Below are 14,330 nucleotides of genomic sequence, written 5' to 3'. Positions count from 1 at the left end.
CCCCTGCCCTCCCTTGGGCTTTTTGTCCCCCAAAGTCTGGGCAAGGGCACCTCACGAGTTACCGGTTTTTTCCTTTGGGGCCCGTGGGCCCCAGAGGAGCAGCGGGCGCTGGCTGGCACCGTCCCGGGTATTTCTGGATTTGGACTTGGGAAGCGCACTCCACTCCCCCACCGCTCTCCCTGCCCCGCCCAGTCCCCTCTGCAGCCACCGAGTTTCCTCAGTGAGGGGCCCCGACCCCAGGTGGCTGCTGGCTGTTAACCCTTGGCCTTGTGTCCCCGCGCAGATGTGGATGAGTGCCAGGTGCACAATGGCGGCTGCCAGCACAGCTGTGTGAACACGCCAGGCTCCTACGTCTGTGAGTGCAAGCCCGGATTCCGGCTCCACGCGGACGGCAGGACCTGTTTGGGTAAGCGCCCTGCGGCTCCGGGAGCGGCCGGCCCACCCACTTGCTGGGCGCGCCCGCCAGGACAGGGGCTGGGGTCCCTGTACTCAGGGACTGAGAGACCCTCTGGGGTCTGTGTGCTCAGTGGCAGCTCTTACGGCGTCTCCGTCCTGCTGAGTGTGCAGCTCCTGGGGGAGGGAAAGGAGGAGTCCCAAGGACCTGGCTCCCCCTGCTGAGGCTGGGCCCTGGGACGCTGAAGCCGCGTTCCCGGGGCGCCTCTGGGCACCTGGGGAGGAGCCCCTGGGCCCCGATACTGTGGAGCGCCCTCTCTGCAGAAGCCGCAGTGATGGGGACCAACCTCGGGGGCGACTTGGGTGCTTGCTGGGTGTCAGGGGAGGCCTGGTGAGGGCAGGGGCGGCGTGAGACCGCTCTGGGGCCGGTGGGCTGGGGTTCCCGGGCCCAGGTTTCCCGCCCCCCCCCCCACCCCTCCCCAGCCTTAGGGAGCGTAGGGGGTTGGGCCGTGGCGGGGTTGGGGGGAGGGGTAGCCAAAAGCCGGGTCCTGACCCTCACTTCCTCAGCACGTTCTTTTCCTGTGAGGAGTAGGCTTGATGGAGTGCCTGGCCGTGGCCTGCTGTCCCTGCCAGCGTGGAGGGCTACTGGGGGGAGGGGACAGAGCCAGGCTCCCGCTGAGGTGGAGGCTGGAGTGGCCGGAGGCGGGTCTGGGGTCGGGTGGCCAGCGCTCACTCCCCACCCTCCTGTGCCCCTCTCCTGGCTGGCTCTGGACGCAGGTGCCGAGGGCACAGGGCTGCTGTGTCTGGGAGGCCACGGGATGGTCGTTCTCGGCGGGGGCTGGGGGCCGGACACCCCTTCTCTCACCCCGGAGACCCAGAGCGGGCCCGGCAGGCTCCCAGCGGCCCCATCCCCGCCTGCCTTACTGCTATGTGGCAGGGCGGCCTGCCAGCCCCGGGGGGGCCCTCCCGGCACTCAGGGCGCATACTCACATGTCCGGGCGCTGCTCCGTGAAGCTTCTCTGGGTCGGGAAGTGGAAACAGATGTGGGAAGTGTTGTAATGTGCTTCCAGACAAATCTGACTAGGGTGCAGTCTCCAGCTGCTGCCCCCCGGCGCTAGGGGGAGGGGGCTTCTGGGAGTCTGCTGGTTCACCCTGGCCCCCCGACGTCTCTCCTCACCCTTCCTCCGGGCCGGGTTCTCCCTGGAGAAGGGTGTCCTGGGGGTTGGTCCGGGGTGGGCCTGGCCTGGTGGGTGCCCACTGCCCCCTCCCTGTCGCGGGCTCCCCTGCAAGGGGCCTGGGGCTGGGACCCACCTCCCCAGTCTCTCTAGTCCCCCCCGTGTGTGCTGATCGTGGCCTTCAGTGAGGTGCTGGGTGGTGGTGATGGGTGGGCAGCGTGCAAAGGGAGGGGGGCCTTCACGGCTGTGGAGGGACAGGCTGTGGCCTTGAGACTGGCCTCAGGCTGTTGGCTGCGGGAAGTTCAGGTGGGGCGCCCCTCAGCTTTGCCCTGGCCCCCAGCTCACCCCCTCGCTGCGCTGGAGCTGTTCCCAGGAACCCTTCGTAGGAGTCCCCTCTGCTCCAGGCCCCAGAAGTCTTGATTTGTGACATTTGCTTATTTAAAGGTCCTCTCGGGTCTGATGCCGGGCTCCTGGGCATGGTCTGCACAGCCCGACCTGAGGCTGCTGGGACCTCTCGGCCTCTGCCCAGCTGCCCCTCACGCTGCCCACCAGGCGGGGCAGGTGCGCTCCGTACCCAGGTGGCGGCCAGCCCTCTCCCTGTCGGTGCCGCCCCCTGGGCGCTCCCCGTAGCCGGAGTGGCTCCTTTCTTAGAGGGCATGCGGCCTCTCGCGCTTTCTTTCTTTGGACTGGAATCACCAGCGGGAAATGCGCGCACTGTGCCCCGCTTACCTGCACACACCTGGCTGTTTTGGGTGAATTCTGGGACCTGGTGGATCCCAATGGATACCTGGGAGTCTGGGAGCTGACACGTTGACAGGCCGGTCCCCACGTCCCCCACGGTGTCTGGGATTGGTGCAGGATTGTCAGACTTGGTCCACTGGGAGCTGCCTTTCCTGGGGAGGCCTGGGCTTTGCTGAGAAACTTCCAGAGTGGACAGGCGTCTCCAGGGGGCTTCTTCACAGGCAGAGCTGGAAGTGTTCGTTCTAGGGGCACCTCTCCCTTCTTGCTACTGTCCCCCTTTTGGTTGCCGAGGGACCTGCCCAGGTGCGGTGGTGGCCTTGGGTGGGTGGGTGGGCAGGCTGGCCAAGCATCTGAGATCGTGGATGGGTGGCTTCCAGGTGGGGCTCGGGTGGAGGGCACCACTGGACCCTCTGAGGGCTCTGAGTTGGGGGGGGGGGCTGGACTTCTTGCCACTGAGAAGTTGTGGGGCCCTGCCCCCTCTCCTCTGGGGCTCCCGGGGAGGAGCTGGGCCTTGTCTGAGGTTTACAGGGCGCCTTCTGAGCCCAGACCACCCTAGGGCTGTAGCATAGGATTATGGGAAGCATCAGAATAGGACCCGCACCCCCACCCTGTGCAGCTATGGGACGGGCTGCACAGCTGGAGCACAGCTGCTCTGGAACCCCTCTCCTGGGCCCTGCTGGGATCCTCTGCTGGGGGAGGGGTGCTGGGAGCTCTCCTGGGACTTTGCAGGCTGGCAGGAGACAGCCCCAGGCACCCCCTCCCATCCAGCAGTTGGGAGTAAGAGTTCTAGAGATGCTGGGGGGGGGGGGGGTGGGGGGAAGGCGGGTAGAGAAGACGCCCACGGGGAAATGGCCATCTTTCCTGTGTGCTGGCATCTCTTGGGGTGTTCCACGTCACGGGGCCCTGAGGGACGTGGGAAGTCCTCAAGGGAGGCACACTGGAGAGGGGAGCCTTGAGACACACAAGGGGGGCCTTGAAACCCTTGAGGAACTTGCCTCCGAGGCAGGGAGAGGGCAGGAAATCCCTCCCTCTCAGAAGTTCTGACGGAAACAAAACACAGAAAGGTTTCAGTTCTTAAAGATGAGAATTTGCCAGAAGGATTTTGCCAGCAGCCTGAGGCCCCTGAGCACCACCCACTCAGCCTGGCCCCAAGGGAAGCAGCAGTAGCCGGGCGTCTTGGGGCCCTCCATCTCTGGGCTGCCCTCCTGGGTGTGTCCCCCGGGCTCTGGGGTGGGAAGAAAGAGCAGGGCAGGGCCCAGTGCTAGTGCACCCTGAGTGTCACCCTCGGGTCACAGAGCAGGCCTCTTGCCTTTTCCAACTTGGGGCAGCAGGGGCTGGGAGTGCCTTGGTCAGGTGATGTGTTCAGGAAGGCCATTCTCGCTTTTCTGTGACATCTTGCCGAGGGCCCAGCTGCTGGGTGGTTTAACACTTGGCGCTGGGAAACCCGCCTCCTCTGTGCGGCTGGGTGCTCTGAGCCAGCAGGACACCTGCCCAGTGGTCCCTTCTGGACCTTGGACGTGGAACTTCCCCTATTCCCCCGCAGCAAGCGATACAGCACAGGGTCCATTTGAGGGACCATGACCTCACTGGCCCAACTAGTACGGGGTCCGTCTGTGTGATACCCACCCCGGTCCTCTGCCCTTGGCCTTTTGGACTACTCACCCCCCACCCACACCAGCCCTCGCACTCCCCACCCCCCTTCACCCGTGTCCCAACGCCCTGACCCGGGTTCCTTCCCCTAGGAGTCACACGGGCCCTGTGGTGCCCACGGTGTGGGGGAGGGTCTCCCCAGCCCTGTGTTTCCTGGGGCCTCTGCCGGCCGTGCCCCGTCCTCTCGGGGCCGTCCTTTCCCCACCAGGCCTGGGTCCCTCAGGGAGGGAGCAGCGAGGGCTGCTCAGAGGGGAGGCTCCCTGCCCCCCAGGAGGCCCCGTTGGCAGAATGTGGGGCTGGTGCCAGAGCCACAGGAAGCGGGAAGGTAGAGGGCTCTAGGCTCGTTTCCACGCCTCCCTGCAAAGCTCCTTTGCGGCTCCGGGCGTGCTCTCCGGTGCCTCCCAAACCCGAAACAGGCCACCGTTGCAAGAAAGCAGTGTGCCTTCCCGGCCCCGCGGGGCCCCTGGGTCTCAGTGGGGTGGTGGGAAGGGCTTCCCCGCCCCTGAGCCCCCCCAGGAGAGTCCTGGCTTTGGCCGAGCCCAGGGCCCCAGAAGGGCAGCTGCCGGCACTCGGGAGCGACGGGACGGTCACGCTCGAACCCCGGGGGTCGAGAGCGGTGGCCACAGGCCCTGGGCCGACAGGGAAGCAAGGGCGCAAAGACGGGGTGGTGCGGTGGGGAGGGTCGGCGATTGTGGGCTGCGCAGAATGGAGCCTGGGGCCGGGTGGCCTGGGCTGTGCGAACAGCGGCGGATGCACCCCCAGGGGCTGCGGCAGAGCCCGGGTTTACCCCGAGGTGGGCGGCGCGGGGCGGGCAGGCCCTGGCGCCCTGCTCGTGGCTGTCCCTCTCCCGCTGGGACTTGGGAGCTGGCCGGTGGGTGTGCCGTCTGTGATGGGGCAGGTCCGGCCCCTGGCACGTGGGTGGTGGCGGCCCCTGCTGGTGGAAGGCGGCAGTGCAGCCCCACCCTGAGATCCTGCGGGGGGAGGGGGGGTGCGGGGCCGAAGCCCCCCAGCAGGTACCTCGGTGGGTGTCTTCAGGAGCGGCAGTGCATTTTCTCACAGTTCTGGAGGTGGGCACTTCCTGCTCACGCTGCTGGCCAGCGGGGTCCCGCCTTCCTGGTGGCCTTCTGGCCGTGTCCTGTGGCAGAGGGAGAGACAGAGAGAATCTCGCGTCTCTTCTTACGGGGGCAACATTTCTGTTGGATCGGGGCCACGCCCTGTGACCTCATGTAACCTTAATTATCTCCATGAAATCTCTGCCTCCAAAGGGAGTCACCCTGGGGGTTAAATTTTAGGGGCACGCGTGTCGATTCGGAGGAACGGAAACATCAATCCCGTCAGGGACGGCAGGGCCTGCTAACCTCCCGTTTTCTGACCGGTTCTTGGCTCTGCTTCGGGTCTGAGCACCGTCCTGATCTGCGGGGCCGCGCAGGCTGGGGCATGGGTTCCACGGCCGGGTCTCAGTGTGACCTTCACCACCAGCTCCGGGCACCGGCTGTGCCGAAGCGGGCCCGTCCCTGAGCTGCACGGCCCCGTGTCTGAGAAAAATCCGCCTCCTCCAGCTTTCTGGGCCTCCGTGGCACAGGGTGTGCCCGAGGCCGCTGGGCTTGGCTCCCTCGTGCACACAGCTTGGGAGCACCCGGGACCTTAGCACTGTGTGGCCGGGCAGCCGGAGTCAGGTTCCAGAGGCCAGGAGGCCCCGCGGCGAGCCCCAGCTCCCTCTGCCAAGCCCACCTGCTGGGGATTTGTCCCCTGGCTCACTTGACAGGGGCGCCCAGTGCCAGGTCATCCCCGGACTCGTCCTGGGGGCTCTGCCTGTCAAGGGGTCTCCTTTCCACCCCTGCCACAGCCCCCTGGGCCCTCCTTGTGGCCGTGGTACCAGTCCTGTGGGCCGCCCTGCCCTGGGCTCCAAGACCCTGTCTCTGGGCACCTGTCCCACCTGCCAGGAAGGCCTTCTGGCTCCTGTTACGAGTCCCAAGTAGGGAGAGGGCTGGGAGGTGTGCACACAGAGAGCCCAGGAACCGGGCTGGGTCAGGTCGTGCTCGGAAACCTCTGGGTGGTGCCGGTGGCTCAGTCAGTCATAGTGGCTCGGGTGTGGCAGGCAGGGCCGTGGGGGGTCAGTGAAGAGTAAGGTGGCTGGGTGGGGGAGGGGCTTAAGGGCTGAGGGACATCAGACAGCGGCTGCCATGCAGGCCTTGGTCTGGCCCAGGTCCCACATCACTGCCACTCCTCGGTGCATGTGGCAGGCAGGTGCTGCCAGGGGACCGAGCCCTCACTGCCACCCTGGTGTCCTCCCCTAGGCTCACTTCCCTGGTTTGGGCCTGATGGGACCCTGGGCAGGGGCTCCCCAGCCTTATGCCTCACGGGAGGAAGTCGGGTCTCTCACGAGGGCGGTGTTCTGGATTTCTCAAGCACACTGCTCCTGGCAGACAGCGTGGTCCTGGCGTCCTCGGAGCCCTGAGGCCAGGCACCCGGTCTGTGGGGATGCCGTGTCCGCTCCTCCATGCCGCCAGGCCTGCTGCTCCCCTGCCCACAGGCGACGAGAAACGGCCGGGGTGGGCAGGGGCTGCGCGGGTCCGACGGGCTGCGGGCCAGGCCTGTGGGCTGTGCTGGCCACCCGGCCCCTGGCCTGACCGACAGGGTAGTGGAAGTGTCTGGGTCTCCACTACCCATAGCCGGCCCACCGCCTCCTCCAGGGAGCCTCCCAGTCTGCTTGGCCTCTGAACCCCGAACACCCGGGCTCTCAGCGGGGCCCAGTGGTTTGCACTGCGGGCTGGATGGCGCTGGGTAGGTCTGCAGTCCCTGTCTGCACCCAGTCCCCAGACAGGCTGGGGATGTGGAGCCAGAAACAGACCCGCGTCCCGGGCACCCTGAGTATGGACTGAGGAGCAGAGCCAGGCCCGCGAACACCGCAGGAACAGTGTTGCCCTCTCACAGTCCCTGCTTCCGGAACACAGAGCAGAGGAGGGTCCTGGGGCCTCCCTGGAGGAGGTGGTCACGTGATATCCCTGCTCTGCGCCTGCTCAGGCCCCTCAGCCGGGTCACCCTCCTGGGCTGACCTGGGATCCTGTCTGTGTGTCCCCAGCCATCAACTCTTGTGCCCTGGGGAATGGCGGCTGCCAGCACGAGTGTGTCCAGCTCACGGTGACCCAGCACCGCTGCCAGTGCCGCCCCGACTTCCAGCTCCAGGAGGACGGGAAACGCTGTGTCCGTGAGTGTGCCGCCAGCCCTCGGGAGAGAGGCTGGACCCCACCGGGGCTCCCATAACCCACAGAGCCACCCGGGGACCCGAAGCCCGAGCCCAGGGCGGGTGCAGGGGCAGATGCTGGGGGGCTGGGGCTGGAAGGGGGCCTCAGCGGAGGCGACGAGGCATCGTCCAGCCCCTGGTGGGCACTGGAGAGGAAGCCCCTCAGGCTGTGCTCTGGGAGCACGGGGGAGGGAGTCCCTTAGGCTGTGCTCTGGGAGCATTGAGGAGGGAGCCCCTAGGCTGTGCTCTGGGAGCACGGGGGAGGGAGCCCCTAGGCTGTGCTCTGGGAGCACGGGGGAGGGAGCCCCTAGGCTGTGCTCTGGGAGCACGGGGGAGGGAGTCCCTAGGCTGTGCTCTGGGAGCACGGGGGAGGGAGCCCCTAGGCTGTGCTCTGGGATCGTGCATCTGTTGGGAGCAGGAAGGCCAGGACGGGGCACGTGGGGGACGATGGGAAGGGCATCTGTGTGTTGGCCCTGGGCTTTGTGTGGGCAGGTAGGACCCAGGCCCGGGCCCTCGGGTGGAAGAGGTGGACAGGGCGCCACCTGGCATCTCGCCCTGGGGTCTCAGGGCTGCCTGCCACGGGGAGAGGAGCCTCCCTGATGGAGGTGGTGGGGGCAGGCCCGGGGGCCCCAAGATGTGGAAACTGGGGGGGCGGGGTGCTGGGATGGGGCAGGTACTGCGAGAGCACAACCCCCACTTGGCCTCCTGGGTCCCAGGCCAGGAGTGAGGGTGGGTCTGAGAGGCCGAGCAGTGGGGGCACAGCGGCATGGGGTCGCGGGGTGGGGGGGCAGCTCGGCTCCCACTAGGAGGCTCAGGAGGAGCTGGCCGGCACCCAGTCTTCTCTGGAGTCTTCTCGGGGTGTCTCGGGGGCTCCCGCATCTGTGAGAGGGAGCCCCCCCTCCCCCCAGCCTGGTGCCCTGGGGGAGCTCACGAGAGGCCCGGGACTGTCACTGCAGGGAGAAACCCGTGCGCGGACCGGAACGGCGGCTGCGCTCACACGTGCCAGGTGCGCCGGGGGCTTGCCCACTGTGAATGCCACGCGGGCTACCTGCTGGGGGCGGACCGCAGGTCCTGCGAAGGTACGATGCCCCACCCCGGGGTGAGCCAGCCTCTGCACCCCACCTCGCGCGGGGGATGGGCAGGGGCAGGGGCAGGGACACACTGAGCAGAAGCAGGTGGGAGACCTCGGGTTGTGTTCTTAGTCCTTATTTTATTTTTAAATGTTCTATTTATTGATTCTGGGGGAGAGAGGGAGACTGAGAGCGGGGGAGGGGCAGAGAGCGAGGGGGAGAGAGTCCGAGGCAGGCTCCAGGCTCCACGCTGCAACACAGAGCCGACGCGGGGCTCGATCCCACAAACCGTGAGCTCCTGACCTGAGCTGAAATCAAGAGTGAGATGTTTAACTGACTGAGCCAGCCAGGCACCCCTTGTGTTTTTATTTTTTAAATAGTTCCTATATTAGCTAAGTAGTACACGGTCGTCAGGGAAACAGAAGAGAGATCACGAAGAGAAAGGGAGGGAGGTCACCCGAGCCCGGGTGGCGTCTCCAAGGCCGGCTTCTGGATGTCTCCACGGTTTGTTGGGCCGGCGCCCTCGGAATCGTTCCCGGTCCCAGGTCCCAGACGAGGCTGTCCTTCATTCCTGGCTGCAGGGGTGTGTGCTGAGTGGCCTGGGGCGTCCGTTACCCCATCACAGGAGTTTGGGGCGTGCCCCCTCCTCCCCGTGCACACGGCTCTGGGGACGTGTACCCCTGTAACCCTCAGGGTGAGTCTGTGAGGCGATGCGGTGTGCCCAGGGCAGGCGGTGAGCTTTTCCCCGGGCGTCCGAGAGACGTGCCCCCCACGGCACCAACACCAGGACCCGGTGTCCCGGGCATCATCGCCCTGCCGCTCTGCGTGCGGGCGTCTCAGCAGGACATGGGGCTGAGGAGCCCCTTCACCCCAAGGCTCCCCCCCTCCCCCACACACTGGGGGCTGTGCATCCCAGGCCGGCAGCCCAGGGGCCTCCTCGATCTCTCCCATCCAGATGTGGACGAATGTGCCACAGGGCAGGCGCGGTGTGCCCACGGCTGCCTCAACACCCGGGGGTTCTATAAGTGCGTGTGCCACCCCGGCTACGAGCTGGGCGCTGATGGCCGACAGTGCTACCGTGAGTAGACGGTGGGCGGGCATCGGCCTCAGGGGGTGTGGAGGGGCCTGGGGGGGCTGCAGGGGGTCAGGGAGGACCGTGCCAGGCGGGAGCGGATCACCAGACCCCCATCCCTGGTGGCGGGTGTCACTGCAGGGATCGAGATGGAGATCGTGAACAGCTGTGAGGCCGGCAACGGGGGCTGCTCCCACGGCTGCAGCCACAGCAGCGCGGGGCCCCTGTGCAGCTGCCCCCGTGGCTACGAGCTGGACCAGGACCAGAAGACGTGCATCGGTGCGCGGGCTCCCCGCACACGCCCCCGGTCTGCGCACTGCTGGCTGCCGTGACTCGGCATGCCCCCGTGCCCCCCTCCGTCCTGCTTGCTTTGCCCCGGGTGGGGGTTGGTGGCCGAGGGCGGGCCTGGGAAAGGCGGTACTGGGCCCCCTCGGCCCCCATCCGCTCGGTCACTTGGTTAAGCGCCCCCCTGTCCCCCGTGCCGCCAGGTGGACTCCTCACCCCCCCCTGCGGCCCCCAGTCTGGCCCCCACAGCCGGTGGGGTGGCCCTGGGGCCGGGGCACGTGTCCCGTGTGTGTGTGTGTGCGCGCGCGCGCGTGCCAGGCCGGGGAGGTGCGTGGGTGCGTGTGACCGCGTGCAGGGGTGCGTGCAGGCGGTGCCAGCGGCCCTGTGTGCGCCCTGCAGACGTGGACGACTGTGCGGACTCGCCGTGCTGTCAGCAGGTCTGCAGCAACAGCCCCGGCGGGTACGAGTGTGGCTGCTACGCAGGCTACCGGCTCAGTGCCGACGGCTGCGGCTGCGAGGGTGAGCCGGGGGCCGCTGGGGGGTCCGGGCGGGACCAGGGGACCCCCCAAGGGGGACCCGGGTTTGGCTGCCCTGCCTGCCGCCCCCACCCCCGGCCAGCCGCGTCCCGCTCCCGGGCTGCGCACCCCCGTCTGCTCCTGGCCCGGCCTCCCCCCTGGGCAGGTGTCCGCTGTCCCCCTGACACTGGAGGTGGGGGGATGGCTGTGGCACAGTCATCCTCCGTCACGCATGCCCCGACCTCAGTCCGGTGGGCGGAGCTGGGGGTGGGCGGACCCCGAGGCCCCCCGGGACAGGCCCAGCAGCCCCGGGTTTGCCCGCAGACGTGGACGAGTGCGCGTCCGGCCGCGGCGGCTGTGAGCACCACTGCACCAACCTGGCCGGCTCCTTCCAGTGCTCCTGTGAGGCCGGCTTCCGGCTGGACGAGGACCGTCGAGGCTGTGCCCGTGAGTCCCTGCCTGTCACCGCAGGGACCCTGCCTTCTAGGCACCTGTCCCTTATGCCCCCATGCGCCCCCTTCCTGGCCAGGTAGAGCCCACCTCAGTCCTGCCTCTGGCTGTGGGACACGCCGGGGGCAGCGGTGTCGGGGAAGGGGCTGGTCAGACAGGCCTCCTCCAGGGCAGGGGTTTGCCCAGGGGTCCGGGGTGGTCCAGTTCCCGCCCTGTCCCAGTGAGAGAGGGACCGGGGATGGCATCCAAGGGAAGAGACCGCCCCTGACCCCCCTCCCCCTGCCCCCGCACCGCCCCTGCCGCATCTGGTCAGGAGTACAGCTGGGACGTCCCCTTGCCATCGAGCTGAGGCGGGGTGCAGCAGGGGCTATAGGTGGGGCCCCAGGGGGTGGGAGCTGCCTCTGGGCACTGAGGGGCGGGGGAGTCCGGGACGGGAGGGTGGCAGGGGCTAAGGGGCTTTTGTGCCCCCGCCAGCCCTGGAGGTACCCGAGGCGGACCTGGACGGCCAGCTGCCCTTCGTGCGGCCCCTCCCACACGTCGCGGTGCTCCAGGACGAGCTGCCCCACCTCTTCCAAGATGACTACGTGGGGGCCCAGGAGGAGGCAGCAGCTGTGGAGGCCCGGGGCGAGCACACGCTGCTGGAGAAGTTCGGTGCGGGCGGGCCCAGCCGTGGGGGCTCTGCTGTCGGGGACGGCGGCCCAGCCGCCACCCGCCCTGGGGTCTCGTTTGCACAGTGTGGTGGGGGGGGGGGCGGTGCTGAGCCTGGCCGGACCACGTGGGCCCTGACCTCTCTCTGCCGGTCTGCCTCCAGTGTGCCTAGATGCCTCCTTCGGCCAGGACTGCAGTCTCACCTGTGATGACTGCAGGAACGGGGCCACCTGCCTCCCGGGCCTGGACGGCTGTGACTGCCCTGAGGGCTGGACCGGGCTCATCTGCAATGAGAGTGAGGCCTCGGGGGCGGGGTCCTGCGGGCAGCCACCCTGGGCCGGGGGAGGGGGGTTGGTCCCCGGGGCCTACCTGTTGCCGCGTTCCCTCCAGGTGCAGCGTCCAGCCAGGTGCTGCTCTAGGTGCCGGGGGGCCTCGGGGACTGGCAGGGGCAAGCGGGGCGGCAGCCCAGGCAGCAGGGGGTCTGACGGGGTGCCGCCGGTGGGCGGGACCAGCCACGACCCAGGCCGCACAGCGAGTTGGTACTGGAAGTGCCTCTGAGACCTGCTGTCCCAGCCCCCACCCGGTGACCAGCCCCTCTCAGGTGCACGTGGGTGGGCGGTCTCAGGGCCGTGGTGACTGTCCCCGAGGGTTTGCCTGCTGAGAGCACCACACAGGAGGTGCACGTACTGGGGTTTAGAGGGAGGGAGTGTGGTGATCGATTAGTGATGTCTGCCGTGTGTCGTGGCCGGGCCCGGGGCGCAGGTGCTTCCGAACTGGGGGGCTCACAACCCGGGAGGCGCCTCGGTGTCTCCAGAGGGGCTCCTGGGGCCACAGTGCTTCTGCGGCCGGTGACCCTGGTGCGTTGCTGTCACCGCCCGCAGCTTGTCCCCCAGACACATTTGGGAGGAACTGTAGCTCGTCCTGCAGCTGTCAGAACGGGGGGACCTGCCACCCCGCGACGGGGGCCTGCCGCTGCCCCCCTGGCGTCTCTGGAGCCCACTGTGAGGACGGTGGGTGCAGCCCTCCTGGGGTGGAGGGGATGGGACACGGCCGCCCAGCTGGCCTCCTGGCTTTCTCTTAGCCACCTGCCTCCCGCGGGAGTGGGGAGTGGGGAAGGCGGCCGTGTGGATGCGAGCTTTGCCTGGGGCCCAACTAGAGCTGATGATGAAGACTTGGCAGGAAAACAGCCCTTTCAGAATGGGTTCTCCTGGAAGATAGTGAGCTGTCCGTTCCTGGAAGCATTCAAGCAGACTCCTGGTGGCTTAGTGGGATTTGCACGAGGGAACGTGCCTGGGCCCATCATTGCATGGGACGACGCTAACGTCCTTCCTAACTGTGAAGCATCAACATTTTCGAAGGAATTCGAGAGTCTATATAAATAAGCTTCCAAAAACGCTTTGCCTTTAAGTCTGCAGGCCTTTAAAATTCTGCCTCTTTTGCCGCAGAACGTAGCTAGTGCGTGAACTTCCTGCCTTAGTAAGGGGGGTAGTTTTAGTCACTGGAAGCCATCCCTGGGGCTTTGCCCCCCCCATTCTAGGCTTCAGGGCGTGTGTGGGCCCTGAACAGACCCACGGGGCTCCTGGCACGTGAACGGCTCGCATTGTTTGCTTTTGCTTGTGGCGTGGTGTGGCGTGGTTCCCCAGAGACCTGGGCCTCTGCTGGGGTCCTGTGGGGAGAGTGCACCAGTCCTGGGAGAGGCTGGCAGGCCAGTCCTCGGGCGGGAGGGCTCTGTGGCCCCCGCATAAGTTTCCTGGACTCCGGGCGCTCCAGGGCCCGGGGCTGCATCCCTCTAGCCTCTGCCTCCGTCTTCCCATCTCCAGCTTTCCTCTCTTTTTCCTTTTAAGGACACTCGGGGATTAGGCCACTTGGATAACCAAGGGGGGTTCTCACCTGCAGATCCTGGGGATTTAGACAGCCAGTTGGGGCTGTGTGTCCCTCCTTCCCTGAGGGCCAGAGGTTAGGCTAGGTGACCACCGAGGGACGGAAGTCAGGATGCTGTAGATGTGGATGGGGCATAGGAGATCGGGGGAGTCTCTGTGCATCCCACGCATATGCTGAAGAATGTCCTTGGCTTTGCACCCCGGGCCATCCTCCAGGCCACAGATGCTGGGGAGACGGGCCAGCCAGGGCAGATGGCCATATGTATGGCTCATCTTGTGTCTGCCCTGTCCTCATGGTGCCCTTGCCTGCCCCCCGGGCCCCTCCCTGTCTGGGGTGCAGAGTCCTCTGACTGCTGGTGGCACCAGAGCCCTCTGCCCCAGTGGCCCGGGCCACTCCTAGCTCCTGTGCTAGGCACTGGGGCCCCCGGGAGCATCTCCAGGGCCTGAGGACATGTCTAGGGGGTCACTCAGCAGGCCCTGCCTCCCCCAGGCTGCCCCAAGGGCTTCTACGGCAAGCAGTGCCACAAGAAGTGCCACTGTGCCAATCGTGGCCGGTGCCACCGCCTCTATGGGGCCTGCCTCTGCGACCCGGGGCTCTACGGCCGTTTCTGCCACCTGGGTGAGTCCCCCGCCCTGGCTGCCTGCGCCCAAGGGGATGGCCGAGGGCTCCTTCTGTGCCTTGCTGCCCGTGCTGAGGCTTGGGTGTGGCGTCACCACCTGCAGATGACGATGCAGGGCTGGCGAGGCCCCCCCGGCTGGGATGTGGGGTCCGCCCCCGGGGCTGTGGGCTCAGAGCCTCGTCCTCTGAACTGCGCTGGCCTTCAGGGTGTCTCCCGTTACCTCCCGGCCCCACCCGGGCTAGTGGGTGGGCTGGCTTCCCTCTGAACGGGGCACGGGCTCACCTTGGCTTTTGGGGTTCCCTGGCAGCCAGGGGGAGTCCTGAGTCCCCAGCGGGGCCACCCCTCCCTGGTGGGCCATGGAGCAAAGGTGGGTGACGATGAGCCGACCTCACCGGGGAGCTCTCCACGTTCCCCTGTAGAAGGATCATTTAAAGGGGAGGAACCGGGAGTCCGAGGGTCTCCCGGCTGGGAAGTGGTGGGACCCCGGGCACGCGCCCACACTCTGCCGAGACCGTCTCTCATCTATACAACGGGCACGCGGGTCGCAGCCCCCTGGGACACCAGCGGCTGGGAGGGCAGGACCGCCC

General features: G+C 67.3%; 1 protein-coding gene across 4 annotated transcripts in view; it reads left to right on the top strand.

Annotated features, from left to right (window-relative positions):
• The window catches only part of MEGF6 (multiple EGF like domains 6), an 85,866-nt gene that overhangs the window by 58,430 nt on the left and 13,106 nt on the right, over positions 1-14,330 (top strand). For all 4 annotated transcript variants that reach the window (XM_027060648.2, XM_027060647.2, XM_027060651.2 and 1 more), the window contains 11 exons: positions 284-406; positions 7,042-7,167; positions 8,160-8,282; positions 9,229-9,351; positions 9,487-9,624; positions 10,030-10,149; positions 10,470-10,592; positions 11,070-11,246; positions 11,407-11,538; positions 12,125-12,253; positions 13,614-13,742. In XM_027060648.2, coding sequence (XP_026916449.2) covers positions 284-406; positions 7,042-7,167; positions 8,160-8,282; positions 9,229-9,351; positions 9,487-9,624; positions 10,030-10,149; positions 10,470-10,592; positions 11,070-11,246; positions 11,407-11,538; positions 12,125-12,253; positions 13,614-13,742 — 1,443 coding nt within the window. The remainder of the gene's footprint in view (positions 1-283; positions 407-7,041; positions 7,168-8,159; positions 8,283-9,228; positions 9,352-9,486; positions 9,625-10,029; positions 10,150-10,469; positions 10,593-11,069; positions 11,247-11,406; positions 11,539-12,124; positions 12,254-13,613; positions 13,743-14,330) is intronic.

This window comes from Acinonyx jubatus, chromosome C1 (assembly GCF_027475565.1).
Source record: "Acinonyx jubatus isolate Ajub_Pintada_27869175 chromosome C1, VMU_Ajub_asm_v1.0, whole genome shotgun sequence".
NCBI classification, from domain to species: domain Eukaryota; kingdom Metazoa; phylum Chordata; class Mammalia; order Carnivora; family Felidae; genus Acinonyx; species Acinonyx jubatus.
The sequence above is the reverse complement of the archived record's forward strand: the minus strand, read 5'-3'. Positions and strand labels throughout refer to the sequence as shown.